Here is a 24,484-nt window from a genome sequence, read left to right as displayed (position 1 = left end):
TAGTAGACCAGACTACATATGTGAAGAGGCCATATGTCCCAGAAGCCTCAGACAATGCTGTGCAGTTGTGACTGGTTATGTCTTCAGATCTACACCTACCAATTGAATTGTCTGAAACCTTGACTCAGAAAGGAAAGCCCTAGATTGCATATAGTTCAGTACCGTCCCCATAAACACTATCCTATGAACTGGTGAGAAGACAGACTTTTCTGAGTTGATCAACAGACACAATGCCTTGAAAGCTGACTGGAAGAGAGTTAAACTGGACAGAACCTGAACCCTGGAACTGCTTCTCACAAGCCAGTCATAAAGGTAGGGATAGACTTGTACTCCTAAACATCTCAGGAAGGCAGCTACCACTGCCACACATTTTGTAAAAACCCAGAGAGCTGCCAACAGGCCAAAGGGCAGCACTGCTAACTGGTAACAAGACTGGTTTCCATGAATCTGAGATACTTCTTGCGGCTTTGATAAGGCTTCCTTTAAGTTGACGGCAGCATATCAGTCTCCAAGATCCAGGGAGGGTAGAATGGAAGTCAGCATGACCATGCAAAACTATCTTTATTAGGCATCTGTTGAGTTGATGTAGGTCTTAAGCTGAAACCTTCCTTTGCTTTTGGTATTAGAAAATAGCAGAAATAGAACTGTTCCTCTGTGACATTGAGGAACCTCTTCTATAACTCCCCCTCGAATGACAGTGTGAACTCCCTGGAGGAGGAGCTCCTCCTGAGAGTGGTCCTTGAAGACGTAGCAGAGGGAGGGTGAGAAGGAGAGGAAGAAACAAACTGAAGAGTGTATCCCACTTCCACAGTGCATAAGGCCCTTGGTATGAAGTATTTTCGGACCAAGCACTATAGAAATGGTATATATGGGTTACAAATGAAGGAGGAGGAGAGACTGGAATCATGGAGACTGGTTTGACATCCTTTACTAATGATTCTCAACAGCCTTTTTGACTGCCCCTGCACATTAAGTGGATCATTTCAGAGAACTTTCTACAATGACTTCAAGATCTCTTTCTTGAGTGGTAACAGCTAATTTAGACCCCATCATTTTACATGTATAATTGAGATTATATTTTCCCATATGCATTTATCAACATTGAATTTCATCTGCCATTTTGATGTGTAGTCACACAGTTTTATGAGATCCCTTTACAGCTTACTTTGCTTAATAGCCTTTAGTGAGGGACCTTGGCAAAGGCTTTCTGAAAATCTAAATACACTATATCCACTGGATCACCCTTGTCTACATGCTTGTTGACCCCCTCAAAGAATTCTAGTAGATTGGTGAGGCATGATTTCCCTTTATAAAAATCATATTAATTCTTCCCCAAAAAATCATGTTCATGTATGTGTCTGATAATTCTGTTCTTTACCATAGTTTCAATAAATCTGCCTGGTACTGAATTTAGGTTTACTGGCCTGTAATTGCCAGGATCACCTCTGGTGCCTTTTTTAAAAATTGGGATCATTAGCTATGCTCATTTGGTATAGAAGCTGATTTAAATGATAGGTTACATACCACGGTTAGTAGTTCTGCAATTTCACATTTGAGTTCCTTTTCAACTCTTGGGTGAATGCCATCTGATTCTGGTGACTTATTACTGTTTAATTTATCAATTTGTTCCAAAACCTCCTCCAATGACACCTCAATCTGGGATAGTTCCTCAGATTTGTCATATAAAAAGAATGGCTCAGGTTTGGGAATCTACCTCACATCCTCAGCCGGGAAGACAGATGCAAAGAACTCATTTAGTTTCTCCACAATGGCATGATCTTCCTTGAATGCTCCTTCAGCATTCCTTCTCAATTGTCCAGTGGCCCCACTGGTTGTTTAGCCAGCTTCCTGCTTCTGATGTACTTACAATTTTTTTTGCTGTTATTTTGTGTGTCTTTGGCTAGTTGTTCTTCAAATTCTTTTTTAGCCTTCCTAATTATATTTTTACACTTCACTTGCCAGACTTTATGTTCCTTTCTATTTTCCTCAATAGGATTTAACTTCCACTTCTTAAGGATGTCTTTTTGCCTCTATCTGCTTCTTTTACTTTGTTGTTTAGCCACAGTGGCACTTTTTTGGTCCTCTTACTATGTTTTTTAATTTGGGGGATACATTTAAATTAAACCTATACTATGGTGTCTTTAAAATGTTTCCATGCAGCTTGCAGGGATTTCATTTTTGGTACTGTACCTTTTAATTTCTGTTCAGTTAACGTCCTCATTATTGTGTAGTTCCCCTTTCTGAAATTAAATGCTACAATGGTGGTTGCTTTGGTGTTTTCCCCCCCACTGGGATGCTAAATTTTATTATGATGGGAATAAAATAGCTCAAAACCCTGGGAACACTCATAATATTTATGCTCCACTCATTTACATGTGGGAAGAAGCGAGGAGGGAGTTTGCCAGAGAGCCTCGATAGGTTCTAAAATTGCCTCATTAAATTGGCAGTGCTACCCAAGATTGAGCAGCAGAGGAATATTAATGAGGTGGAGAGAAGATTCCCTGACCACCTCTATTTGAATGTCCAAGGCCAATGCAACCCTTTTTAAGATCTTCTGGTGGACCGTCTAGTTATCTGAAGGGGACAAAGGCACCCCAAGGAAACTGCTTCACCTGGTGAGGGGGAACATGAAGGCAGCACAAGCTAAGGCTGTGTACCTCAGCTGTTCATTGTCCCAATGAATGTTGACAAACACCTTCCTGTTTGGTGTTGGACCCAATAATGGGCTCAGGATCAGGAGGGGCTTGATGAGGTAACTCACTGTGTTTAGCAAAGAAAATTGAACTTCAGGACCCTTATGGGTTCCAGAAGGGCCACTGAAAGGGCACTGGACCTCAAAGTCTTGAAGGCCACATGTCCATGCCAGCACCAGTCAGAGGTTTTCACAAGTACCCTGGGTGGTAAGATCTAGGAGGGGGAGCGGCAAAATGCATTCTGCATTTAGGAAACATAAGAACGAACATCTGAGTCAGAAGAGGAGGAGTTACCTTCTCCTGACCACGGAGAGGCCAATCTGGTCATTGCTGGGGGCTGGTGCCAAGAGTCCAGGGAATAGTGAAGAGAGAGCATCATCACTGGCTTCTCCCTTGACAGTATCAAAAGATAAGAGCTCTGGAATGTAGAAGGTTGACTTGGTGCTGGGAACTGCACTGAGGAGCTGGAACCAAGCAGTCAACCAATCCCATAGGAGCAATCTGCACCACTGGGAACAAAGGCACTGATAAGCTCAGCCTGTCCCTTGCAGCTTGAAATGCCTCTGGAGTAGATGTTATGGGATAGTCTCTGACGGATGTGCAAGAGACGTAACCAGTGTTGGAATTGATGAAGGTGCTTCTTCGGGCCCCAGACTCAACAGTGCTTGCCCCAGCACCGGAGTCAATGGTGCTGATTTAGCTGATGAAGAGTGAAGGAGTGCTTCAGTTTTGACTGCATTTGACTCTACACTGTCCCCTTTCTTGGCAAACTTAGGAGGTGGGATCTCATCTCCCAGCAGTGTTCTTGGAAGCCTTCTGCTTCTTTGTGGGCACTGGCAAGGGAGACCAGTGCCAGGACTCAGTCAACATTGGAGGTGCAGTTCTCGCAGATGCTGAAGTGCTCAGTACCATCTCCAATCAAGAAGGCTCTAAAGGTAGTCTCCAAACAACCGCCATGAAAAGAAATTTCAGCCTGGCCTCTAGATCTTTCTTGATTCTAGATTTGAAGTCCTTGCAAATCTGGCACCAATCTCTAATATAACACTTACTCAAACACTTCAAACCACTAGAGTGAGAGTCACCCACAGTCATGGGCTTGAAGCATTCCTCAGTACTGATAACCAACCCCCAAACTTGAGGAAATCAAGAAAGAACTAACAGACACTAAACTAACTCAACAAACACCAACCACCCCTAATAACTATACAAATATCTAAAGATATACAAGAAAAACAAAAGTGTGCTGAGATCACTTGCAGGACCAACAGATTCCAACAACATGGGCAGTAAGAAGAAACTGAGGAAAGGGAGGTGTCAAAGGAGGCTTGGTCTGCTATACCTGCATGCAGTGGCATGCGGCAGCAGAGGGTACTCAAGCTGCTCTGAGGAAAAACTTTCCAACAGCTATACTCAGGATGCCCACCCACCAAGGGTGGAACGCACATGTGCTATAACTCAAAGCAGCACCTTTGCTGTCTTGCCTGGATATACAAAGGAAATGTACATCTGGATTTGAAAAGACTGAAAGATAAGGAAATTGAAAAGGAGAGTGCTCCACCTCAATAGTATCGGACTTGTGAAATGCATTAATATAATGTGTTATTTCATTCTCAACCTGAGCACTAATTTAAAATAGCACAATTTATATCAAAGCATGCTGTGAACTAAAATGATAACACTGAACTCAACAAAATTACAAACTGGAAATAACTATTCTTTAAGAAAATTAAGTCAGTCATAACTAGGAGTACTGAGCTGCATCACCTGATACAACTTCTTAATGCAGATTATCATTAGCATCAACTTATTGCTAAAAATGTCCTTATCTAGTCTCAAGTTAATTACCCTTTCTCCAGATCTGTTACAGTTAGGTTAGAAAGGAGCAGAGAGATAGGAACAGACCTTTGGGTGACATGAGGTGGCAGATCATTAGATACTTCGCCATTCTCAGCCACCATTGTCTTCTCAGAGGCATGGTTTCCAGCTTCTCCTTCTATTAAAAGGAAAGACCACAACAGTTCAGTCATATGACAAGCTTGAAATGTAAATCTAAGCTTTTGCACTACAGTATTTTACATTTTATCAGCACAGCTCTTCAGTGTGTGCCAGTTAACTCAATCCACTACAATAGAAACATTGAGGGTTTTTTTTTAATTTATTTGGAACCAAAGCCCTTTAAGCCTACTCATAAAAATAACTTTAAAAAGACATTGAGCTTTCTTCTGAAATATTTAAAACTATTTAAATACTGAAATTACAGTTCAAATGGACATTGGGAAATAATTTTATACTCTTAACTCTGCATTAATTCACAATACTGTGACCTTTTCCATTTGAAAAAAGATGGGTTACTTACCTGTATCATAGTGGTTGTTCTTTAAGATGTGAGTACAGACATGTATTCCACTCAGGTGTGCACATGACCAGTGCACCAAAGCTGGAAAACTTTGCCTAGCAGTAAGGGTGGAGCTAGTGCCCTTTCCCTTGTAGCCCCTCCCATGGCTATATAAGGGCAGCACAGTTCCTTTGCACTAAAACCTGAGGCTGGAAACTCCGATGCAGAGGGGATGGAGGAAATCTCAAAGAAGGAAAGGTTACTAACCCTGTGTAGTAACTGTAGTTCTTCAAATTGTGTCTTTTAGCAGAATTTTCATTAGCAGTGTCTGTTTGGTTCGTGCACATGCCCTACACATCCCCATGCCTTGCGCTGAGGCTATATAGGGCTTCATAGGTGAACGACCCTCAGTTCCTTTTCTACTGCAAAATCCCACCAAGAAAACTCCGAAGCAGAGGAAAAGGAGAGTCAACAGTGGATCTCCCATAAAGACACACATATCGGAGAACTACCGTTACTGCATACAGTGAGTAACCTTTCACTCTCCTCGAGTAGCATCCCTATAAGTGCTCCACTTCAGGTGATTTCTGAGCAGTATCCCCAGGAGGAGGGCATTTCAGAACAGAGTCTAGTACAGAAGACAGAACTGCACTGCCTAGTGCTGCATCAGATCTAGAGGCATGAACCAAAGCATAGCACTTGGAGAAGAGATGTACTGAAAACCGTGTAGAGGCCCTGCAGATTTCAGGTACTGGAATGTCCTTAAATAAGGCCACAGATGTTGACTGCAAGCTAGTAGAGTGGGCCAGAACCCTAGCAAGTGGTTGGGCATTGGCAATCTCATAGCAAATGATAATACGTCCCAAAATCTACCCTGATAGCCTCTGGGTAGAAATAGTGACACAGGTAAATTTGTCTGCAATGCAGAGACTTCCAAAATGATTTGCTCCTATCAATATAGAAAGCCAATGCTGATACCCTAAGGTATGGAAAGAAACATCCTGAACCAAAGAGTGGGGGAGGTGTCTGGTTCAGATGAAACAGACAATAGTCTAGGAACGAATCTGGGATGTGGATATAGGGAAAATTTATCCTTGAAAAATACTGTAAAGGAGGATCTGCAATAAAGGCCCTCCAATTTCCCCAACTCTTCAAGCCAGGGTAATGATTCCCAGGGATCACAGACTGGCTCTGGAAGGACTTGTTTGTGTTCTCTGCAAACAACTGAAGCCTGTCAAAGAGAAGGTCTTCTACCATGCTCTGGACCTCCCTTTGGAAACTGGACAGCTGAAGCCACAATGCCCTGCAAATGACTACTGCCACAGAGCTGGAATAGGCCATCATGTCTGCAGCATACAAGGATGCTTGAAGTGACGTCCAGGCTAACAACTGTCCTTCTGCGATGAGGGTTTGAAATTGCTCTCTCTGTTCCACAGGAAGTTACTTAATAAATGCACTAAACTTTGCATAGTTCATGTGATAGAACTCAGACATAAGTGACTGGCAATTAGCAATCCAAAGTTGTAGGATAGCCGATGAATAGGAATTCCATCCAAAAAGAATAAGATGCTTCTGGTCTTTGTCATACAGGGTCACCTTGTCATGATGATGCTTCTCCCTCACTCATTTACTGACTCCACTACTAGGGAATTAGGAGACAGTTGGGAAAATAAAAATTCAGAGTCTTTGGTAGGAACTGTTGCTGGGGTCTGCCAAACAGTCCTTGCAGAATCCAAGATAGTCTTGTTAATTGGAAGGGCCACTCTGGTTGGTATTACCACTAGGAGGATATCCAATCATTTGTACTGGGATTCCTTGATCTTTTTGAGCAGTATAGACTTTGTGTGGCCCTTGTAAATCATTTAAATCATCCTGTTCCTCAGTTTCCTCATATATAAAATAAGCATAATATTTCTCTATCCCACATGAATGATGTGAGCAACTCATACTTTGGTGAAGAACACCACAGAGTGCTCATAAAAGTAGGGAGTAATTCCTTAGTAAAGCATACATGACAGTGTGCATTAAGACCCACAGTTTAGAGCAGTATTTCTCAAATGGTGTGTTGTGGCACACTGGTAGCCATCAGGCCTGAGCAGGTGTGCCACGGAGTTTTTTGAAAAACACTTCAAGAGAGCTGAATTGTCTCATGAATATTCATGATTTCATTTGAAGGCTATATGATGGTGTGCCTCAAAATAATTAAAGGTATCAAGGTATGCCATGGCAAAGGAAAGTTTGGGAACCCCTGGTTTACAGAGACTGCACATATGCACAATACTAAATCACTTAAATATTACAGTGATGAAGCTTGAGATTAAATGAGATTGAATTAAGGACTATTGGCAGCCTTAACTCAGAGTGCTTTGTTATGATTAGTGTGAAGGTCAGGCCTTTTTCTTTTTAATATGTTCTATTTGGTTTATTCATGGCACAGTTTTACTATTCACACTGTAAAGCCATCACTAATCTTTTGGCATTGTGGTTTTCTTCTAACTTTGGGGGAAGTGTGTGCATGGTCTTTCCTGGCCTCGATGCACACACAACTCCCATTAAAAGATCCCCTGCAAAACTTTAAAATTAAGTGAGGCATGCAGGCTGCTAACTGAATTTAGCTTTTAAAGCAAAATCAGCTGTACTCAAGTTAGCAGCAGAGGCGAACCAGATGACATCTCAAAATGTATCCCTCTTTGATATAACAGCTACCAATGAACTCTGCTGGAGTAAAGATCTGGCCAAAAAGTAGACAGGAAAACGATATGGCTGTTATATGAAGCAGTTACAGAGTCTTCAAAATATTGTTTAACCTTGAGATTAAAATCACACTACATATAAAACTTCACTTTACTGAACTCTTCTGGGCTCCCAAGTGCAACAGGGGGCAAAGGTAGCTGCGACATCACAGCATAACGAATTGTGAAGCATCACAGCAAAATAACTATGACTTTAGAGAACTGGTATATTTCTTTTTTCTAAAAGGCATATTTACAGTCAGTTACTCGCAGAATTATCCATCCCATGCTATTTGGGGAAGTAAATTTTGCAGATCGTCTTTAATACAAATTGAAGCCATAAACACATAAAATTAGGGGGTGGAGGAATCAATGTCTTTCTAAACTTGTATTGACATTAAGAAAGTGGAAGATGAAAATGCCACTGAAGTAGATGGTGAAATAACTATTATGGGGTATTTTGCAAGGAAAGTTCCATGCAGTGTCTGTGTATTCTCAAAATAAAATATATAAAGTAGTTGTAATAAAAAAAAAAAAAAAACACATACAGAAACACCACTTAACGCTAAATATAGACCAACTCCCAAGGTGGCTTTTTATTATTCTTGACTTAGAACTGCTTGAATAAAATGTATTTAAAAGCATGAAAATGGAAGCAATTTACATTTCATTTGTGTTTATAAATTAAACACTCTAATATATACTGTGGTGTGAAAAATTCACTATTAAAACTATAAAAATATATTTAATACTACTGCTACAAATCTATTTTGACTGCTGACAGGTATTTTATAAGTGCTATTTATATTTCAATATAATCCTTACTATACCTGCATCACTTGCAGAATCTCCTGAAAAAATAAAACACATAATCAACTTTAAGATAAGAGAATTTATATCTTGCTAAAGAAAATAATGATCAAGTTAGACATCTAGCACTGGTACAGAACTACAGAAAGCTACAAACCACAAAGGGACTGAGTCATTACCATGAAGAGCAAATATTTTAGTGGAGTACTCCTGGAATAGTATCACAGCCTGTTGTCTGATGCTGTAGTCATTATGCAGAACAAAGACTAGCGTCTTAATCAAGGGCTGAAACAAGTTTAATGAGAGACAAGAAACTCTGAAGACTGGATTAAAATGGATTTCCTGACCAAAAACATCTGAAGAGTGCAAAATGAGATGCATGCAAGGTGAGCAAATCACATGACTGACCAATCCTGAAGCTTCCATTCCAGTCTTGCTTCAACTGACCTGACCATAAGGAGCTGTCTCACTTCAACGGAAATGAAGCATAATCCACAATTACTCTAACAAAGGAAAGGTCTAGAGGAAAAACTCAAGAGATTAGAGGGTGTCAAATATTTAGTAGCAGTCATCACAATCACCCTATAGCCCATATAAATCACTAGGTATATAATAAGAAAAGCTACACTCCATTTTTATGAACTGATGCTGCAAAAGCGAAAGCCTGTGAAGACACTGGATGGGAATTTGAAGGGGATCCAAAGCAGTCAGCCCGCCAACTGTCTCTGAATTCCACTGTGATTACCTGGGTGCAATCGATTAATACTTGCTGAATGGTAACTCCTAAAGAATTCCTAAAGTAAACTGAAAAGGTAGTGAATATCCCATGTGTGAGGTTAAGATTTTGTCACGGTTATTTTTAGTAACAGTCACGGACAGGTCACAGGCAGTAAACAAAAATTCACAGAGCCCATGACCTATCTGTAACTACTAAAAATAAAAGGGGGAAGGGTTAGGAGGGAGGAATGACAGCTGGAGCTCCATGGGAGTGGGTGGGGAGGGAAAGCTGGCTGCTGCCAATCAGCTGTTCCTGGGGGACCAGCCCCCCACTCCTAGGCACTGCCAAACAGTTAATCAGCAGCGGCCAGCCCTCCCACTCCCAGACACCGCCGAATAGCTGATCGGCAACCCAGACTGCAGCTGATGCTTTGGCAGCCCTGGGGCTGACAGCTCTTCAGCCTTGCTCCAGAAAAAGTCATGGAGGTCCCAGAAATTCAAGGAATCCATGACTTCAATGACAGAATCGTATCCTTACCAATGTGACCATACATCTAAGCCTACCTATCATTAATTAGCAAAATTTAAGAAATTAACCATTGCCAGCAAAAGGATGGAAATCATTTAACCTAAACTCCCTTTAGAACAACAGAAATTGCTCTCAGGAAACCTTACTTGAGCTCCGCTATTAGATATTCACTAAGCAGACAGTTCCAGTGGAGGACTTTCTACGGTTAAGTAGGACTTCTTGGATAGCCGTCGAGCACTGCTCTTCCTCTTCATTCAGCCATGTAGCAGCCACGTAATAAGGTACAGGGAGCTGATCACAGGATGGAGAGTGCTGCCATGGGACCTGAGTGAGCAGGTCGGGACAGAGCAAGGAGGTCTGAGAACCAGAATTGCCTCAACCACACTGGAGCAATGAGGAGGAGCTTGGCCTGATTTGCCTTCAGCTTGAGGATGACCTGTGGGATGATCAGAATAGGGGGAAAAACAAAGAAGAGCCAACTGCCAGCTGCAGTGGAAGGCGTCGGAGAGGAAACCCAGACTGAGACCACCCCAGGAGCAGAATAGACAACACTTTCTGTTTTCCCTCAAAGCAAACAGGTCAATCATGGGAATGCCCCATGTTGCAAAGACGACCTGGAGAATGCTCTCCTTCAGGGACCGCTCGTGACTCAGGGAGAAAACCATGTTGAGAGGGTCTGCAAGACGATTTTGAACCCCCGGCAAATGGACTGCTACTGTAGTGATGTCTTCCTCAATGCAAAACTGCCACAGATTGATTGCCTCCAGACTGAGTAACCTGGAATGCGTCCTACCTTACTTGTTCACATAGTACATCGTGATGATATTGTCAGTGAGCATGTGAACCACTCAATGTCTGATGTGGTGCTGGAAGGCACAGCATGCATTCTGGAAGGCCCAAAGTTCCAGCATATTGATATGGAGGGAGGCTTCCTGTTCCGATCACAACCTCTGCACCCTCAATGAGTCCAGATGCGCCCTCCCCAACCCAGACGGGAAGCGTCGGAAACCACTGACTTGGTTGAAGGGCTGAGTGAAGGAGATTCCCACCAGCGTAGGGAATCTATGACTGGTGGACAGAGATGAACTAACCTGTCCAGAGGATGCAGGAAAGGGCAGTAAACTGTCCCTAATCCACATCTGAAGGGGGCGAAGGTGCAACGCAGTGAACTGGACCACCTGCATGCACACAGTTATGGGGCTCAACAGGCTCAGACACATGCAAACTGTTGTGGATGGCTAGGACTGCAGACTGAGGCAGAGTTGTTGAATTGACTGGAAGCAATCGGTCAGCAGGAACACACTCAGCCCCGTGGAGTCTAACAGGGCCCCAATAAACTCACTTTTTGAGTGGGAGCCAAGGTTGACTGTGGTGTTTAAAAAGAGTCCCGATGGTAAAGCACATGCAACATCGTGTTGACACAGGCGGGAACTTCCTCTCTGGAGCCACCCTTGAACATCCAGAGATCAAGGTACAGGAAGATGTGGATTCCTTTCCTCCTGATATATGCAACGACCACGGCCATGCATTTGGTTAAGACTCAGGGGGGCAGAAGAAAGGTGAAAGGAAGAACCGTATACTGAAAGTGGCATTCGCCTATCACAAACACAGAAACTTCCTGTGGCTTGGCAAAATGGCCACATGAAAGTGCACATCCTGAAAGTCCAGAGCAGTATGAGTCCTTCTGAGACAGCGTGGGGAGGATAGCCAATAGAATGACCAACCAGAATTTCATGTACTTGATTACTCTGTTGAGGCTGCGAAGGACAAGAATAGGTCTCATCCCAGCCTTCGATTTCAGTGTCAGGAAGTTCCCCGGTGTTTCAGTGGAACCTCCTCTACCACTCCCAACTTCAACAGAGACCTGACCTGCTTGATGAGGAGTGTCTTGTGAAAAGGCTCCCTAAAGAGGGACAGGGAAGGAGGATAAGAAGGGGGCCTGGAGAGGAACTGGTGTGCATAGTTGATCTGACAGCTGTTGGAGGTAACAGAGTCTCAAGCATTGTGAAAAGCAGGCCAACCTGTCCCCAAAGGGACAGAGGAACGACTGGATCAGTGATCTAGACAAAGGAGTCAAAATGGGTGTTTACCCTGCGCCAAGGGAAAGCATAAGGACAGTCAGAAGCCCAAGCCTGACTACGTCCTGTTGTGAGATCTATCCCTCTATCTAAGGCAGTTTCATTGTTTCAGTGGAAAAGGTTGGACAAAGGAATGCTGTGAACGATATTGATGTTGCTGCTGTACCACATAGGGCATCTTCATAAGGATGGCATGAACACTCCCAAGGACCTCAAAGTAGCCCTGAAATCCTTGAAGGAGTGCAAAGTGTCATCCATCTTGAAGGAAAATAAGATTTGGCTGTCAAAGGGCTAGTCCTTTGCTTGATGGATGTCTAGCACAATCCCAGAGTTTTGCTACCACGAACCCTCCTCATGGGTACTGCCAAGGCCAGACCCTGGTTGCGGTGTCTACAACATCAAGGGCAGACTGCAGGGACGTTTTGGTTACCAAGCAGCCCTCTGCAACAAATGCTCGGAACTCCTCACATGAGGCCTCAGGCAATTGGTCCTCGAATTTAGCCATGGCTGACCAATTAAGAAAATCATACATGGCCAGTAAAGCTTGTTGATTAACGATCCTCATCTGTAGAGACGATGAGGTATACCTCTTGCAACCCAGAAGATTCAACCATTTGGAGTCTCAATCCCTGGGGGTAGACTTGAACCTACCTTGCCAGGCTCTGTTAATTACCTCTGTTACGACCAGGGAGTTCAGGGCCAAATGGGAATTGAGCCCATCAAAAGTCTGCATCGGAACAAAGTAGTGCTTTTCCACGCATTTTGCCACTGGCAGTACCAAGGCTGATGTACTCCACGGGGCTCTGGACGGCTCAAGAAGAACATCACTGATCAGGAGGGACACTCTCCCAGGGATCGCAGGCTGTAAAATGTCCACCAGTTTATGCATGTTCTCTTGGAGGAACGCTGCCTGGATGCTCATGGATGCGTAAAATGTCCTGGTGTGCCTTTAAGTCCTCCAGGATAGAAGGGGAGGATGAACCCAACAAGATGGCTCCGGCAACAAGGACGAAGGTCTTGGCTGAGCCAAAACCGGCTCTCGCTTGTGAAAAGACCTATCCGAGAGGGAGGACTATGGTGGTTCCACAGGGAGGAAGACCACCAATGCCTAGAACTGCAGCTGATCCAGACCATTTGACCTGGCAGGTGACTTTGGCTTTGAGCAGGATCTCCATGAACAAGGAACATTCCAGTGATTCCAAGGCCACCGATACAGGTAGTGTTGTAATGGCCAGTACAGGCTGAGCCAGGGGCCTCCTTCCTGGCCACAGGGCACATGCCAACCCTGGGAGCCATGATGGTCCCTTGGTGGCACCCAGAGTTCATTGGTTGATTTGGAGTGGTAGGATGACAACTCCAACTCAGAATCAGAGCCCTGAGATCTTGGTGACATGGGCAGAGAGATGCCTGAAGGAGCCAATAGGTGATCTGATTCATCCGTTGCCCAGCACATGGCAGGAATCCGTGTCCCTGAAGAAGGTGGTACCATCAATACCAAGCATGCCTGTGCCACAGGCAGCGTCAGTCGCTGTGCAAATATTAGTATCAGAGCTCCCAAATGCGCCGGCATTGAAAAAGGAGAGAGCTATCATGGGAGCACCTGCGGCATTGAATGGGCAGGGCCAAAGAAGGCTCCAGTGCTGAGGTCCCCCACACCGATTCGGGTACTGGCTCCATCTCCACCACAGGAAGGGGAGTGTCTGGATGCGGTGCTGACAGACATGAAGGTTCAGCAGCTTGTTCCATTGGAGGAGCATAGGTGGTGTAGCTCTGGGAAAGTCCTGGAGCAACAATGAGGTCGGGACCGAAAAGCAGAGCTCTGTGGTTGCCTGGTATGCTGACGACACAGATATGGTTGGTTCTATCAACTCCCTCAAATAGACATCCAGAGGCCAGAACCAGAATCAATGATACGGCGTTTCTGCACTCTCCACTTAGTACCGGGGAAGGGTCAGAAGTAGCTATGCCATCCCATGCACCGGAACCAGCCCCGTGCCAGTCCGTGCTTTTCCCAGGGGAGGCAGAAGAGTCGCTCTGTGTCCAAAACTAATCTGATTGGTCTTATGAGAATTCTTCCTCAGCGCTGACGACAGAGAACAGCTACACATCATCTCTTTGGTGAGGTGCCTGCCTCAGAACAAGAGGCAACAGAGCTCTCCAAGCAAGAGGGTGGTCTTTGGCCCAAGTAAGGCCTCAGTACCCAATTTAGGCTGCATGGCCTGTTCAAATGGGTGTTGCTTGAGAGGAAGGTCACACACCACCTGAGTGTGCTTTTTAAACAATTTACAAATTGAACAGCACTCCTTAAGGGGGGTCTCACTGAGCAAAGCAAGCACCGTGTGTGGGGATCACTGTTGGGGATTGCTCCGCCACACAAAGGACTGCGTTTGAACCTCGGTGGGGGCATCACTTCAGAGCACTAACTATCCACTACTAACTAACTAACACACACGAACGAGGCCAAGACTAAATGCAACGTTTCAAGACTACAACTACACACAGAGCTCCGACTCCTGCCGCTGCGGTGAGAAGGATCTGAAGGGAGTCGGGGTGGCGCTGCCTCATATAGCCAGGGAAAGGCCAATGCCATGAGGCATGAGGGCTGTCCCCTATAGGAACTGCTAGGCAAATGTCTCTGGCTCCACTGCTCTGGGCATGCACACATCTAAATGGAATGCACATCCATATCTTCTCGAAGAAGAACAATGAGTTTGACAATGAGCCTTCCTAATACAGAAGGCAGAGAGTCAGAAGTGCCATGACCTCCTGAAATAACATAATTAATAGCATTTTTTTTTCTTAGGGCAATGGCAGTTAGAAGTTTTGTGGATGTCAGAATTAAGATTTAACCACTTAAAAGGAAAAAAGCTGGCTGACTCACATGAAAGTAAAATGCAAACACATGGAAAATAGAGAGTAAGTGGTATATTTTGTAAAAGGCCTCATTTAGAGATGGATAAATATCATAATGAAATATGTCAATAGCCATGGAACTGAAAGAAAAATGGTATGTACAATTTAAACTCGTTGCCAATAATTTTTATGCTTCATTTTTCCTGCAAAAAGAATTATTTCAACCAATCAAGAATGTATTTTAAATGATTCTTTCACTAGGCACTGCTGCTTACACTTACAAACAAGAAAGCTGGAAGAAGACTGAGATGCGATTGAGCTTCTTGATCACTGCCAAATAAGTCTCTGATTTACCAAGAAACTTACTATTAGTCATTATCAATTGTATTTTAATTCATTTGGAATTCAAACTGTTGTGAAAAATCTTAGCTCTGGACGGCAGTTTGTATCTTATACACAGATCTATGATTACTCAGGCCTGATCCACACTTAAAAGTTAGATCAATATAGCTACATTGGTCAGGGTATGAAAAAAACATGCCCCTGAGCACTGTAGCTATGCCAATCTAACCTCCAGTGTAGACACAGTTATGTCACCAGAAGAATGCTTCCTTCAACATAGCTACCATTGCTTGGGGAGTTGGTGTTCCTACACCAATGGAATAATCCCTTCCATTGGCATATACTATGTCCATGCTATGGAGTTATGCCTGCATAGCTATAGCAACCTAGCTATTCCAGTATAGTCTCCATAGTGTAGACATACCCATTCTGAACTAAACATAAAAGAAACATTATGAAGTCAGTGGTGTTATTCCATTTAGACCAGTATGAGATCAGAACCCAAACCTCTAGTAAACCTCTGCGAATTGGTCTTATGCACATACAAATTAGAGGAGTATAAAATTATTGGAATTCATTTCTCCAGGAATCCAATACATACTGCTACCTACACCCAACAAGATGCTAGAAAATTGGCCTGGGGCATTCTCCCAGTTGTGAAAGATGGTCAACTGCCATCTGGATTTCATTAGAGTGAGATAGCTACTACGACTTAGAATCATAGAGTTGGAAGGGACCTCAGGAGGTCATCTAGTCCAACCCCCTGCCCAAAGCAGGACTAACCTCAGCTAAATAATCCCAGCGAGGGTTTTGTCAAGCCACAGCTTAAAAACCTCTAAAGATGGAGATTCCACCACCTCCCTAGGTAACCTATTCCAGTGCTTCACCACCCTCCTAGTAAAAACCTTTTCCTAAAGTCCAACCTAGACCTTCCCCCCTGCAACTTGAGACTGTTGCTCCTTGTTCTGTCGTCTGCCACCACTGAGAACAGCCTAGATCCATCCTCCCTGGAACCTCCTTTGAGGTAGTTGAAGGCTGCTATCAAATCCCCCCTCATTCTTCTCTTCTGCAGGCTAAACAAGCCTAGTTCCCTCAGCCTCTCCTCATAAGTCTTGTGCTCCAGCCCCCTAATCATTTTGGTTGCCCTCCGCTGCACTCTCTCCAACTTCTCCACATCCTTTTTGTAGTGGGGGGCCCAAAACTGGACACAATACTCCAAATGTGGCCTCTCCAATGCCAAATAGAGGGGAATAGGGCCACAGGTGTTATGGGACCACACTTTCATTCCCTGCATATGCAGATCAACTTTCCCACTAGCCCATGTGTCTGGATCTGGAGAAAATACAGGTCCAGCTTTTAGCTTGCATTTTTTATTTGTTTCTAAATTTTAATTTGGTTACCGTATCTAGTTACCATTTTAATTAAGATATTCTTATATTGTTATTCTTGGGAATGCCTTAAGTGGGATTTTAAAATAGTGAAATAAGAATGAGGAGATGGAATTAGCTCTGAAATCTTGTAAAGAGTTAGCTGGCTACATCAGTCTGTGATACTCGGGGGAAAGCCAGCCACTTGAACAAATGGGGGCATCCTGCAATCACCCTATTCTTGGATGGGAAGAGCCATCAAGACAAGTAGTGCAGCCAGCTGGTGTCTCTCTTGAGGTAAGGAAGAATGCGGATTGCCTCTTTTCAAAGTTCTGCCTGAATTAGAATACAAGTGCGACAACAATGTAGTGTGTTTCTCTCCCTTCTCTGCCTACATGCTGCATTGTTTATATCCTCTTCACAGCACGCCAGCAACAAAGCATCGTTTGTGGGAAGAAAAACAATAGTTGGTTAATCATTGAAGGAAGGACATATATAATAAAAACAGACCAGAAAATAAAGTTTAAGAGACACTTTATGATGACTAACAATGGTCTCAAATCTATTTTTGCATTATTCATGAATACAGCTAGATAGCAGATGTGGAGTGACTCATCTCTACTATTCATTAGCATATATTAGAGTACCACCCATCTTCAAGTTGTTACTTGAAAGGCATTGTGCTTCAGTAGGGAGTAAAGACCTTATTAGGAAAGGGGTGATTTCTGAACTATGAAGTTCACTAATAGTTACAGGGTGATATTAAGTTACAGAGGAGTAGCTGAATTAGGCAGAAAAGAACACATCTTAACTTCCTAAATATATTTAGGAGCATGGACCCAAATTAGGAATTCTGAGGTACTAAACAAGATTTTATTCTTCTTACCTTGGTGTTTTATTGCAGGTCCAAGTTCAGCTTTTGCTTGCAATGTGCTAGCTGCTTTTTCATCTGAAGCATTATTGGCAGGACTATTTGTTTCCACTATTCCTAGCATAAAAGAATTTACACGAGGAAGAAATTAATGATATAATAAAAGCTTGGAATAAATTGTTGTACTAAATATTTATTCCATTTACTACCTGTATACGGTTTAATGATGTATCTTGAATGCCAATAAGGAAAGCTATACATTTAGAATGGCTTTTTACATAGACAGTGAAGTACAAACAAACAAACAAAATCATCACAGCAAGCTTTTCATCCCAAAAAGCAAAAGACTGAGTTATATAAGTTACAAACACAGAAAAGCTTATTCCATTCAGGAGCAGTTTACAAATATATAGTATTATTTACTAACAGGGCAATTAGTTAAATAATACTATATATACCTAGTCAAACCTAATCAGCTACTAAAATATGCTTTCTGGATTATATGGCAAATAACTGACTGATTCAGTTCCAATAACTTGCCATTACATGGCATTCAGTAATAAAATCATCAAGTATTATCAAGTGACTACTTCCAAAATATGTAATATGTAAACTGTACAACTTGAAAATAATTACATAACAAAATGCCTAATCCACGGTTATTGTCCAACTTTTTAATGCTACATACAAGTACAATTATTTTTGCTACAGTCCATACTAAAATTATAAAAGTGAATTTCATATGCCCACTACCTTAAACTAATTTCCCAGGTGTATGTATAATGAAAGGATACTTAACAAATGCAAGGTAATGCATATTGGAAAGAATAATATGAACTACTCATGCACATTGCTGGATTCTAAATTAACTGCAACCACTCTGAAAAACAGCCTAGGGCATCACTGTGGCCAGTTCAATGAAAACCTCTGCTCACTGAGCATCCATGCTCAAAAAAGCAAACAATCAATTAGGACCTATAAAGAACAGAACAGAAAATACTAGAAGTATTATACCACCATTATATAAATCACTGGCATGTCCTCGCTGCACTAGTGGGTATTAGCCAACCAGTAATGGTTTTAGGAATAAGTGTATCTTGTTCATCGGTTATTTCATAATTGTCCACTAGAGGATTTCTAGCACATGCTAGAAACAACTTTCAAAGACAGAATACTGGACTGTATGGACCACTGAGCTGATCTGGTATAGTAATTCCTATATTACACCAACTAACTAAAAAGGTAAATAATAAAGATACTGCTACTGCAAGAGTTTTTGAATAGGGTTTAATAATGTTTTATTAAACCCTATTCAGCTACGACATACCAAGCATTGTTTCCTCTTACCTGGCACTTCCATTGTAGTGACTGACTCAGCTTTCTCTTTTAATATACTAGCTGCTTTCTCAACCAAGACACTAGCGGCAGTTTTACTAGCTTCCTTTCTTCCTGACATAAAATAGTTTACAATGAGATACGTACCATACACATCAGGGACATACTCCAAAACTTTTCAGAATCAATTGCTGGATTATGTAATGTGTTCACAAGCTACCTAGTGTGCATCTTAATTCTGAAGAGCACATATTCATTCTTCTACCACACATTCATTCTTCAGTTTTTTAAACCACAAAGGTACGGAGTACTTTTGCTGCCTTCTAGATAGGCAAGTTGGACACCTTAGACAATCATGCAGATATGGCTGTGGGGCCACTGATATTTCAAGAATTTATTTTAATATAAAATTCACAAGCTTTCTTTTTTCCAAGCTCCCCCAATATGAAGCATGCATTTCTATGTTACTTTATAAAAATCTATTTTTGATGGGTACACAGGCAAAGAGGCTTTAAATCTTGTACGTGATCTACTCTTACTACATACACAATCTAATATTTCCTTTATGGAAGGACTAAATGCTTTAACGAAACAATATTATGATACAAAAATATTCATTCTTTTAAAGGGAAGGCTGTTCACATGCTCTGTTAAGGGCAACTTTATACCAAAAATCTCAACTGATTTAATGGAAGGAGTAACTTATTTTTCTCTTATAAAAACCACTGACAACTGCAACATATAATTTATACATTAACTTAATTCACTTAATATTTGCATTGCTATGCAAATAGTTTTACTACAAGACATATACAGAATAATTAAAAATGTTTTAAATTGCAAAAATATTGCAAAATTGTTCTTAATAAAAAGGGTGGGCAAAATATGGTATAACTGGTATTCATTAAGGTGATAAAGATTCCTGTAGTTTCCATTTCAGTTTTATTAATACGACTGCATTTGCATGTCTAATTGTAATGCAAACCTCCTTTTTTCCTGGCATTTTTTCTTTTATTTAGATTTAATATGAAAAAGAACACTCAAAGCTCTGAGCTCTCTGACAATAATTAAACTTCCAACACCACAAAATAGTTTGCAACAGGCACTAACACAGAAAATGAATAGATCTAAGGCACATGGACACTTTTGGAAATCCTATCAGGTGCTTAAGTACCTTTAAAAATCTGGATCTAGACCCCTTTTGAAAAATGGGCCGTATGCTCTTTTCGATATTTTACCCGTGGCCTGACATCATGTTAACTTTTCACCTCAGACACCTAGGAACCAAACTAACTTGGAATCATTTTCTGAACATAGGGGATTTGAATCAAACATGCAAACAAAGTGATTTGGAATGATACATCATAATTAGCAATCTGCACAAAAGCTGGAATAGTAGGAATGGTACAGGCCACGAGTAAGGGATGTGGAGAACCAAACATCTCATTTGCCTAAACTGTGAGAGTCTCTCAGCAGTATTTCTTACCTTTTTTTCAAAGCAGGTAGAGAAAAAAAGTGAAAATTCACCTTTTAAATCAATGCAAGTGTCTTAATTCATGTAAAATCAGAATTATGACCAATGTGAATAGTGTTAAATCTTTAAAGTGTTAAAAAATGGCAAGCAAAGCTCGATCCATATTAAACAGTCAAAATGAACAAAATAAGGGGAAAAAGACCTTAGACTATGGAAATTCCAACTACACTATCAAAACATGAACTATAGTTAATGGACAAGTTTGCTTCTTACCTAGCTGTTTCACTATAGTGTCCTTCCTGGCTTTCATATATGAAGGGCTAAGTTTTTTTTCAGCTGAGACACTAGCTGCACTGTTTTTAGATTCCTTTCTTCCTGACATGAAAGTTATGAGATATATATTTAGGATTTTTAAAATAAATCGTATAGACTCAATTGGTGTACAAATACCATACCTAATACACTTACTAACTGCAGGTGGTGACCTAATCAGCTGTAATGAAGCACCTTAAAAGATAAACAAGACAGATTACATTTTTGCAAAGTACAGGAAGACCTATTCGTAGGATTAGCTAGAATTACCTAAAAAGACTAAAATCTTTGCTTAAACATAGTCTAAGAAGATAAAGAGAAATTCTTAGAAACAGAATGTGGCAGCAGAGACTGAGACTTGGTAACAGGCTCAAGTCTGCTATGGTCAGAGGCAAAGAGATCCCCCTCCAATAACTGTTAAATTACCTATTCATATGAATGGATTGGTGGTCCCAGTCCACTTCCTAATGGGCAAGTGTGGACATCACAGAACCAATGCCAAAACTGACAACTTGGACAGGCGCAGCAGCACAGGGGCCAAGGACTTGGAGACAACTACATCTTTACTCAGCGGTCTTTTCAAAAACAGCCGTGGTATGCTGGCAGGGCTGCATGAGAAAAAACTTACAGTGCTGCTTGCCCCATCTATATCAGTCCTACAGATGACTTCAGTCTGCATGTTGTCAAATTAGGCACTTTTCACATGTACTTATTTTTTTTCTTGTTAACAACGATTTGGTATGAATCCAAAGCATAGCAAAGTTTGATTAGCTACTCTTTATCCCAACACTACACTAAAGCAGGAAACCCAGGAGAGACTCCTGGACAAATTTTCTTCTTGATTTATCTATGCAGCATTTTTAGTTTTTGAAGGTGACACAAAAGTAATTTTCTAATACAAATGGGAACGTAGTTTTCTTTTTTCCATACGATTCACCTTGGTATAAATAATTAATTTTCATTCATTATGGTATTGCATTTCACTTAAAAATCATGTTTGATATTTCACTTCTCTTTCATTTCAAGTGTCTCAATAAGCGTACAGCTGTTTGCTACAGCTTCTTTTCCTTCACAGCACTGTGACTTTCCATGTAACACCCAGAAGATGACAATGTGAATGAAACCATTCAAGCATGTATGTTAAGAATCTGCCTTCCTAGCAGCTGGTGCTCTCTTTTGCAGTAAGGGAAATGCCTTAAACTATGGGATTTACATGCAATGTAAGACTAATTCTTAGGTTTTGCTAAGATCAGAATTAAACTAATCACTGAATACCATGGTTTTTGAGCACAACAGTTCCAACAGAGAAGACATTTGACATCCATGACAACAGCCACCTAGGTAGGAGCACCAGGCAAAGTGAGAAAAGGAACGGAAACAAGAAACACATGACTTTTTAAACTTTGCTTTAAACTGGTTTAGTATAGGCCACAGCATCTGTGGCACACAGATCTAGCTTCTTCCTGCATATGCCACAACAGCACACCCTATCCATGCTAGTAATGTGAAAACTCTTTCGATTTAGATTAGATTTGTGTCTGAATACTGGCCATTTGCTTGTATTTGTATTTAATCAAATAACAAAATAATACACAAATGTCAAAAATATGATCATATCCACTGTAGCTCCTTCAATTCCACTGAAACTGGGAATCTCCAGAGTGCATCTTGCTTCTGAGCACACTGTACGCAGAGATATTAAAACCAAGGAAAGCCCAGGGTGCAGTCAATGGTGCAACAGAATCCTCCCATAACCCCACCACAATCCCAAACCACATCCCACTGCTGCCGCACTCCATTCACTTCTCCCCATCTTCTGAGGGAAATGGACAGCAGCCAGGCACATGCTGATGTACCTAATTTTTCTGCTGTGATTGCAAGTTGTTGCTGGACACTGCAACCCATGACAGGCATGAACAGAATGGTCATAGGGTGGCCCTGCTCGTTCCTTTCTGATTGTTTCCAGAGAGCAAATCAGCAACTGGCTCCTTTTACCCAAAGGCTCTCAGAAATGGGATCCCACAGGGCTCAGCACCATCACCCCTTTTATTCCTCAACATCGAGATGAAGCCAGTGTGGGAAACTATATGGGCTACAAAGTCACCAGTGTGCTGACAACACCTAGCTTCATATCCTTCTCTAACTCAGACCACCGTAGACAAACCCTGTGGCAGAAACAGACCCAGGATGAAAAAAGCTGGCTGAAGCTCAATCCAGACAAGCCAGCACTGATGCCGAAAATTTGAAGAAAGCACTTAGAGAACCTACCAAAATTTATCTGCTCCAATAATTGGGGACATCTTCCCTAGTCATTAAGATGGTCTGCAGACTAGGGATCCTACTTGACTCCTCATTGTTAGACTTTCAGGTTACACTGATCACTTGTGACCAAGGAAGAGACTGTGTCCCATCCTGTCAGATATGGGCTGTGTTATAGTCACCCATGCTTCTGCACCTCTCAACAGGATTATTGCAAAGGACTGAAACTGTATGCAAAAGCCATCCCAAAAATCTTGTCTAGTCCAAAATTCATCCGAGCATCTTATGAATGTGGCAAACGCATAAAAGCACATCACACTTGTACTCTGTTTTCTGGGCTGTCCATCAAATTGCTGCAAGGTGAAATTAACTTATTGGTTATGGTAGATTATGCTCAATTCATTTTATGAACCACCTTGTCATTGGCCAAGACAGCACATAACTGACTCATCCACAAATCTGTAACTCCATGTACCGGAGGCAAAGACTGGAGGTACTGGAGAAAGGACATTTTTAACTGCAGGCCCACACTTCTGCAATTTGCTCTCCCACAAAATAAATGTAAGTATGACCATGACCATGTTTGATTTCCTAGTCAAGTGACCAGTTTAAAATTTGCAGGGTAGCATCCTTTTGTCTGATTATTGAGATCTTTGCAAAGACATCCAGATACTATAGGGTGCCCTTCACCGTGGTAAGTATTTCAAGTTTAAGTCTTTCAAAAAGTTTTGGTTCTCAAGGATTTCATTATGAAAGGGAAATTCTAGATATTTAGCTATACATATAGGCTGTCCATTCTTCAGCAATGAAGCACACGAAGCGCACACACACACAGGCTGTTTACATTACCATTTATATCAGTATAACTTATGTGGCTCAGGGGTGTGCTTTTTTCACACCCCTCCCCAAGCGACGTAAGTTTCACCAACAGAAGCGCCGGTGTGGACAGCACTATGCAGGACATAGCTACCGCCGCTCATTGGGGTAAGTTTAATTATGTCTACAGGAGAGCTCTCTCCCGGTGGTATAGAGCAGCTACATGAAAGAGCTTACAGCGGCACATCTGCATCGGTACAGCTGTGCCACTGTAAGCTCTCTAATATAGACATGGCCTTAGTTATACAGCGTTTTAAAGGAAATATTTGTCTAGTCTGATAACTTATGAAGCATCAAAGAAATACCCTTTGTAAATGAAAAAATAAGTTTCCAGAGTTTCTAGGGATTGTAGGTCAAATTTAATACACGGTACCAAATTTTCGACCTCAGCCTCTAAATTTGTGCTTGCAAACAGCTTTTCTGTTTTTGCATGCTAAATTGGGTAGATTTATCTACTCACCCAATCTGTGCAAAAAATTGCCATTTGTATTCATAAATACATGTCTTGTGCATATAATATGCACAGGCAATAGTAAACAAAGATACTGTATATATTTATGTTATTCCTATTAATTTCTCAAGCATATTTAATAAAGAAAGAAAAATACTTTCCAGTTACCTTCTCCTCCAGGTTTGACTCGTTGCCTTGGTCCCTTTGTTGAAGACTGTCTTGGTATTCTTGCAGGACTTTCACTCTAGAAAAAAAGAAAAAAAAACCCCACACATTAATATAAGTTAGATTTTGTTTATATAGACAGATCTCCCCCACCCACCCACTCACTCACAAATAAAATCAGGGCTTGCAAAATCTAATTGACAAGGACAAGCGAGAAACTTGCCGTTTCTTACCTTTTTTGTTTTAATGCAATTTAAGTTTTTAGCCTTCACAGTTGCAAAGATA

The 24,484-nt window shown here is 41.7% G+C and overlaps 1 protein-coding gene across 2 annotated transcripts in view; it reads right to left on the bottom strand.

Moving 5' to 3' along the window:
• TRAF3IP1 (TRAF3 interacting protein 1) overlaps nucleotides 1-24,484 on the bottom strand; it is a 96,258-nt gene that overhangs the window by 41,478 nt on the left and 30,296 nt on the right. Inside the window, exons 7-10 of one of the 2 annotated variants that reach the window (XM_067548622.1) lie at nucleotides 24,203-24,278; nucleotides 17,343-17,444; nucleotides 8,591-8,611; nucleotides 4,596-4,686 (exon numbers count right to left, since the gene is read on the bottom strand). In XM_067548622.1, coding sequence (XP_067404723.1) covers nucleotides 4,596-4,686; nucleotides 8,591-8,611; nucleotides 17,343-17,444; nucleotides 24,203-24,278 — 290 coding nt within the window. The remainder of the gene's footprint in view (nucleotides 1-4,595; nucleotides 4,687-8,590; nucleotides 8,612-17,342; nucleotides 17,445-24,202; nucleotides 24,279-24,484) is intronic. The other variant, XM_067548624.1, reaches the window with a different exon arrangement.

Source organism: Emydura macquarii, unplaced genomic scaffold, assembly GCF_026122565.2.
Source record: "Emydura macquarii macquarii isolate MOO-44397 ecotype Brisbane River unplaced genomic scaffold, CSIRO-AGI_Emac_v2 contig_1253, whole genome shotgun sequence".
Lineage (NCBI taxonomy): Eukaryota > Metazoa > Chordata > Testudines > Chelidae > Emydura > Emydura macquarii.
Note: the sequence above shows the minus strand (reverse complement) of the source record. Positions and strands in the feature narration are given on the sequence as shown.